We start from the raw sequence: 7,500 nt of genomic DNA on the forward strand, positions 1-7,500 counted from the left end.
CCCCCTCCCCCCCCCCTCCCCCCTCCCCCCCCCTCCCCCCCCCCCCCCCCCCCTTCCCCCCCTCCCCCCCCTCCCGCCCCCCCCCCCCTCCCTCCCTCCCCCCCCCCCCCCCCCCCCCTCTCCCCCCTCCCCCCCCCCGCTCCCTCCCCTCCTCCCCGCCGACCTCCCCCCCCCCCCGCCCCCCCCCCCCCCTCCTACCTCCCACCCCCCCCCCCCCCCCCCCCCCCTCCCCCCCCCCCCCCCCCCCCCTCCCCTCTCCCCCCCTCCCCCCCCCCTCCCCCGCCCTCCCCCCCCATCCTCCCCCCCTCCCCCCGTCCCTCAACCGCTCCCCCCCCCCCCCCCCCGCTCCCCCTCCCCCCCTCCCCCCCCCCCCCCCTTCCCCCCCCCCCCCCCTCCCCGGGCCCCCCCCAAAAAACCCCAAAAAAAAAAAGGGTAAAAAGTCTTAAAGAAAAACCCCCCCCTTTTCCCCCCCCTTTTTTTTTTTTTTTCCCCCCCCCCCCTTTTTTTAAAAAAACCCCCCCCCCCCCCTTTTCCCCGGGGGGCCCAAACCCCCTTTAATTTTTTTTTTTTTAAAAAATTTTTCCCAAAATTTTTTTTTTCCCCCCAGCCAAAATTTTTTTTTTTCCCCCTTTTTTCCCCTTTTCCCCCAAAAAAAAAAAAGGGGAAAAAAAAATTTTTAAAAATTGGGAAAAAATTTTTTTGAACGGTTTTTAAAAAAAAAAAAATTTTTTTCCCAAATTAACTTTTCCCACCTTTGGGGAAAGGGGGGGGGGAAAAAAGGGGGGTTTAAAAAATTTAAACAAAAAACCCCTTTTTTTTTTTTTTTTTAAAAAAAACTTTTTTTTAAAAAACCCCCCCTTTTAAAAAAAAATTTTTAAAACCCCCCCCAAGGAGGGGGGAAAAAAAAAAAAAATTTTTAAAAAAAAAAATTTCCCCTTAAAAATTTTAAAAAAAAAAAAAACCCCAAAAAAAAAAAATTTTTTTTTTAAAAAAAAAATTTTTTTTTTTTTTTTGGGGGGTTTTTAAAAAATTTAAACCCCGGGGGGGAAAAAACCCAAAAAAAAATTTTTTTTTTTCCCCCCCCCAAAACCCCAAAAAAAAAAAAAAAAAATTTTCCCCGGTTTTTTTTTTTAAAAAAAAAAACCCGGGTTTTTTTTTTGGAATTTTTTCCTTTTTTTAAAAAATTTTTTTTTTTAAAAAATTTTTGGGGGGGGGAAAAAATTTTTTTTTTAAAAAGGGCCCCGGGGGCTTTTGGGGAAAAATTTTAAAAAAAAAAGGGAAAAAAATTTTTAAATTGGGGGTTTGGTTTTTTTTTTGGGGGGAAAAAAAGGGTTTTTTTTTCCCCCCGGGTATTTTTTCCCCCCCCCGGAGGGCAAAAAAAAAAAAAAGGGGGCCCTTTGAAAAATTTAATTTTTTAAAAAAAAGGGGGCCCAATTTTTTAAAAAAAAAAATTTTTTTTTTTAAAAAAATTTTTTAAAAGGAAAAAATTTTTGGTTTAAATTTTAAAAACCCCAAAACCCCCCCTTTCCAAAAAAAAAAAAAAAAAATTTTTAAAAAAAAAAACCAAAAACCCTTTTTAAAAAAAACCTTTTTTTGGGGGAAAAAAAAAATTTAAAAAGGTTTTTTTTTTAAAAATTAAAAAAAAAATTTTTTTTTAAAAAACCAAAATTACCTTTTTTTGTTTTTTTGGGGTTTTTTTTTGGGGCCCCCCCTTTTTTTTTCCCTTTTTTAAATTTTTTTTTTTCGGCTTTTTTTTGGGTTTTTTTAAAAATTTTTTTTTTTTTTTTTTAAAAAACCAAAGGGTTTTAAAGGGGGACTTTTTTTAAAAAAAAAATTTAAAAAATTAAAAATTAAAAAACAAAAAAAAAAATTTGTTAGAAAACAGATGTTACAAAAAAAGGGAATATCGTCTAAACCCCTTTTTGATATTGCAGATTGTAAAAAAAGGGATATCTGGAAAAAAAAGATCCGAAATCTCGACATTTTTTTTTTAAAAGTAAAATTTCAAATTTTAATTTTTTAAAAATTTTTCAAAATTTTAAAATTTTTTATTTAAAGAGAACATTGAAACTAAATTTTAAAAAACAAAAGTTTTTTTTTTTCCTTTTTAAATACATTTTTCCAAAACAACTCTTAAACCCCACAGCCTTTCCCTTTCCTGCCCACCAAAAAGCCACAACAGGGCCGTAAAAGCACCAAACACTTCCCCCCGGCCCACACCCCCTGCTTTAAACCCCGGCCCTTTAAGTTCCTTGGGTGGGCATGGGGTGAAAGGGAAGCTGCAAAAAATGAAAAAAATAAGGGGAAAATTAAATTTAAAGAAAAAAATAAAAAAAGAGGGGGCTTTGGTTTCCTTGGGGGTTTGACACAAACCTTTTTGGGCCGAAGGTCCCCCAATTTTCGATTCACCCTTTTAAAATTTGGGGCCCCAAATTGAGGGGCTTTTTGGGCCAAAATGTTTGATGAGTTCTTGGCCAGTAAACACTTTGAAAACGGTCGAAAAAAAATTGTAATGGCACTTTAAAAATGCGCCAAGTCTTTTAAATACCAAAGCTACGTTTTTGGGTGTTTGGGCCATGGGGCCCCTTTTTAATAGATTTTGACACATTCAAATTTCATTTTAAAGGGTTTTTGCAGGGGAAAACCTGGGGTGGTAATAAATTTGGTTAATAAAAAAAGGGATTCAATTAAAAGGGGGGCCTTCCCGGGAAAAAAAAAACAATATAACAATCACAAATGTGGAATTAAAACCCAAATTTTTTAAAAGATAATTAATGACTTTTTTTTGGGGCGATTCCCAAGATAGAAGCGCTTGGCTAAGAAGCTCATAACTTTTTGGGCCCTTTAGGAAATATTCTACACGCGGATGGCAAAAAAACAAAACAAAGACCCGAGTGACGTCATCCCGCATACATCTTAAGTTTTTTCCCCGGAGGATGATGACAGTAAAAAAACGCAAAAATCAACGGTAAGGGGGGCTGCCCTCCTTTATAAAAAGGGACTACATCCCCATTGGGTTGATTAAACCCCAGAAAAGACTGAAACTGGGTTGGGTAAAATTATCAAAATATTGAAAGCAGTAAAAAAGAAACCTACTTAGATTGAAATTAGGATATTGGGGGACGTGGCTTTAAAATGAGCCCCTAGGGAAAAAGGGGAAAGGGGGGACCCGTTTGTCAAAACTTTGCCAAACCCCCAAAATTTTTAAAATGGGGGTTTTTTTTTGTTTCCCTATTTACTTTCCTTTTTAAAACCAAAATCCCCGCAAAATGGGCCCCCAAAAGGGAAAGGTTTTTTTAGAAATTAAAACAAAAAAAAAAAAACAAACCAAAAAACAGAAAATTTCCATTGTTTGGGGTTTTCTTTAAAAAATATTAAAAACCCCCAGCTTTTTAAAAAACCCAAATTTAAAATTGGGGCACAAAGAAAAAGAGAGGAAATTTAAAAATTTTCTTCAGAAAATAGAAAGGGTGAAAAAGGATGGATGAAAGGAATTTGGGGGTGGATAACCCCGGGGGGGCAAGAGAGAGAGAAAAGAGGGAAAAAGAAGAGAGGGGGAAAAGGGGGGGGGGAGAGAGAGAGAGAAAAGAAGAGAGAGAGACGAGAGAGAGAGAGAAAGGGGAGAGAAGAGAGAAAATATATTGGGGGATAAAGAAAATAAAAAAATGAACAAGGGGAAAAAAAAACAAAAAAAATAACCATACCTTAGCCATAACATTTCCGTTTGGAACCCGAGCGGACTGAAAAGCAAGGATGACGAGCGTCATTTCCCCCGCCCTAAAAAACCAAAGGGAAACCCATGATGAAACCAATGTCCCCTGAAATAAAAAGGGACCAACCCCTTTTTTCCCCCCATGCCATCCTTAATTTTTGGAACACCCCTGGGGGAAATGACAAAAAGAGGTTTTAAATCGCAAAAAATAACAAAAGTATTTAAAAAAGGTGTATTGAAAAAACAAAAAAACCAAAAAAAGGGTTTTTTTTTTGAGAAAAAAAAAAAAAATTATGAACATAAAGGCTGGGTATTTTATTTGATTGATGGGAATTGGGTTAATAAAAAAATTTTAAAAAAATAACAAAGTTTACAATAATAAAGATAAAATGAGGTGGGAATAAAATTAATAATAAAAAAAAAAATAAAAAATATTAATAATAAATATGGGGATGAGGAATTTATGATGATGGGGATTTCAAATAAAATAAACTCAACCTTGGTTTTGATTCTGCTGGGGTCAATTTGTTTAAACCAACCCAATGTCCTTCGAAAAATATTTAAAAAGACAAAGCCCGACGGGAAAAACGGGTTTCCTTGTCGTTTCTGCTGCCATCATCCACCCGGGCCTTTGGGGAAAAAAGGCCCCAAACAAAACCCGAACATCCAATTTACTGCAATCACAGAAGTATGCTCTTTTTACCTTAAATTTTTTAAACCCAATTTATGGGCCCCCTTCCCCCAAAAGGGCAAGTATTTTAAAATTTTTTGGGCCCGAAAAATTTTTCCCATCAAACATCGAAACAAAGACAATCATCTTGGGGAAACCTTGTCAAACCTGGGAGCTCGCGGGGGGAAAATTTGGAGATAAAAGCTCTACTTTTAAAAAAATATATCTAAATATGCGTGCTCTTTATAACGAGGAAATAAAAATTTATTTTTCCCAAAGGGAAAAATTAAAAAGGGAGGGTTTTGTTAAAATTTCCACCTCCCCAAACGGTTTCAAAAAAGAACAAAAAACCCAAACTTTACAGTGGGGACCTTTGGGAATAAATTAGGTTTTTTTTATAAAATTCTTTAAATTTAAAAGAAATTTTGGGCCCCAAAAAAATTTCCCGGAAATTATTTTAATGTTTAAAATGGGGCTTTTTTTGTGTCCCGGAAAGGTATTCCCCTGATGCCTTTTTTTTGGTTATTCCCCTGCATGCAAAAAAAAAAATACAATTACACAAACATTTTTTTGGGGCCAGCAAAAAGTTTTTTTACCAAAAAATTTAAGCCCAAAAAAAATGGGGCCCCCAACCCTATCAAAAATTTTAATAAATACAACATTTTATAGAAAGCCTCGGGTTTGAGACTTTTTGACACTTGGAAAAAAATTATCATAAGGAAAGGGGGCTAAAACTTATTAACCCCTCCTCTCCATGGGAAAAGTAATGGGGGTTTTTTAAAAGATATCATGTTTAAAAATTAATAAAAGTGACGGTTTAGCTTATTAAACGTTCCCAAAATTTAAATAAAATCAAAAAATTTCTTTATAATTAGTTTAAAAAAAATTAAAAGTTTTGAAGATGTCTTTAATTTTAAAAAATGATGAAATTTGGAAACGAATTAGGGGGGAATAAATGATTTCTTAACCCCTCTTGGGGTTTTTTAAATTGCGAACTTTTTTTCCCCCCAAACCCCCACTTTGCGGGCCTCCCTGAAGCGAAAGGAAACCCGGGCCGAAATTTTTAAAAAGCAAGGGATAAAAAAACGTAGTTTTTTTGACAGTGGGGCATGAAAGAAAGGGGCCCCGTAAGCATTAAAGGGAAAAAAGAATTTGCGGAAGAGTAGCGGGCCCTTTATTGTTTCGTCACCCCCTGAACGTGACTCACCCGGGGGGAAAAAAATTTTAAAAGAGAGAACGTCATGTTTGTTTGGGGGGATGGGGGAAAGTCCAACCAAAGGGGCGCCCACTCTTCCGCCCAAACTCAAACCCCCAAGGGGAAAAATTTACGAACTGTCAAGGGGGGGAAACAAAATGAGCGGAAAAAAACCCCAAAAAACCCGGCAATTTTTTTTACGAAATATCCACCCGCGTGCTCAAAGTTTTTTTACAAAAAGAGATCCCTAGTCAACAGCCCAAAACAATAACAATTTTGTCGAGACATGAAAGCCTGTCAGGCGAAAATTTCATTGTTTTTCGGACAGGGGACAAAAGCTGTTAACGGGGGCCCGGTACCATTTGGGATCTGAAATACGGTGAAGAATTTAGGGGGAAGACCTTTTTCCCAAAAAATCATTTTGCGCCGCTCAGAGGGGGGATTCGAAAACCCTTTACCTTTCAAAATCCGAAAAAGGGGAGGCCATAAAACCAAAAAGAACCTAAAATCCGCACAGAAGGGAGAAAAAAAAAGACATGTTTACTTCCAAAAATTTAAATCAAATCCCCGATTTTGTTAACTCACTGCAATTTAAAAAAACCCGAAATTCCCGTCATCTTTGGGCCATTAAACCCTTTTCGGGTCCAAAAAAACCCCTTTCCCGTTTTTTGGCCCCAAAAGTAGAAGGCGGGAACCTCTGCACCCTAATTTAGAAATGCAAATAAAAAAAAAGAGCTAAAAAAATAGAAAAAATTTTTAAAAACCAAACTGGACCCAAACAGAGTTTCCCTCTGCCCGCATCCTTAATCCTGGGCCCCAAAATAATTGTTTTAAAAATTAAACAAAAGTTCCCCGAAAAACCCCCACCCAAACCCCCAAAAAAAAAAAACCCAAAAAAATAAACCCCTTTCTTTGCCTAACGATGTGGGGCTGTCTTATGAATTCGCGTAAAAAACTCGATTTATTGAGAAGCGTTTGGGAAATTCCCCTTTCAAACGGCCAAAAAAGATTGGGAAGAAAATTAAAAAATTTTAGGCAGGGATAAACAACCCAAACCGCCAAAAAAAAAAAACCCAACAAAAAACAACGCAAACAATACCCAAAAAAAAAAACAAAAAAAAAAAATAAAATAAACCCCCCCAATCCCCCCCCCCCCCTTTTCCTTTTCCCCCCCCATCAAAAACAAAAACCCAAAAACCCCCTTCCCCCCCAAAAAAAATAAAAACCAAAAAGCAAAAACAAGAACAAAAATTCAAAAAAAAAACAAAAAAAAAAAACAAAAACACCCCCAAAAAAAAACAAACAAAAAAAAAAAAAAAACAAAAAACAAAACCAACAAAACAAAAAAAAAAAAACAACAAAAAAACCCCAAAAAAAAACAACAAAAACAAAACATAATACACAAAAAACAAATTAATTCATTTTCCCCTTCATTCCCTTAAAATTTGTATTTTAAAATTTCTTTTTATGTAAATTTCATTTAGCCTGAAAAAATTTTTATTTCATTTGGGGGGGGGAAAGGGGGAAGGGGGAAAAATTTTTTTCGCCCTCCACATTCAAAAACTCAGGGAAGGATAGGCTTTAAAATTAAAGGTTACATTTTTTAAAAACGTATAAAACAACCTTTTAAAACACGAAGTATTCAAAAATTGTAAACTTTTTCCCTATATTCCAATTACCCTTTTTGGGTCGTTCCGCCGGGAACGTCCTCAAAAAACCTTATCTAAATATTCCGGTTTGTTTCAAAAGTTTTGAAAAGATTCCTCGACCCAAAAGTTTTTCAGGGGAAACCCCAAAAAAAAGATCAAAAAGAAAGGACGCACCTTTCCGCAAAAAAGATTACCCCACAGCCATCAGAAATTTATCTTTCTTTTCGCAAAACGAAACGTAAAAAAAAAAAAGTTTAAAATAATAAAATTTTTA

The 7,500-nt window shown here is 36.6% G+C and overlaps 1 protein-coding gene across 1 annotated transcript in view; it reads right to left on the bottom strand.

The window, feature by feature from the left end:
- Positions 1 to 2,107: 2,107 nt before the first annotated feature.
- The window catches only part of LOC144963911 (uncharacterized), a 68,542-nt gene continuing 63,149 nt past the window's right edge, over positions 2,108 to 7,500 (bottom strand). The window contains exon 5 of the mRNA XM_078897856.1: positions 2,108 to 2,279. Within this exon, the coding sequence (XP_078753982.1) occupies positions 2,108 to 2,279 (172 nt within the window). The remainder of the gene's footprint in view (positions 2,280 to 7,500) is intronic.

The sequence above is a fragment of the Berghia stephanieae genome, chromosome 2 (assembly GCF_034508935.2).
Source record: "Berghia stephanieae isolate SIO BIC M18660-M18661 chromosome 2, UCSD_Bste_1.3, whole genome shotgun sequence".
Taxonomy (NCBI): Eukaryota; Metazoa; Mollusca; class Gastropoda; order Nudibranchia; family Aeolidiidae; genus Berghia; species Berghia stephanieae.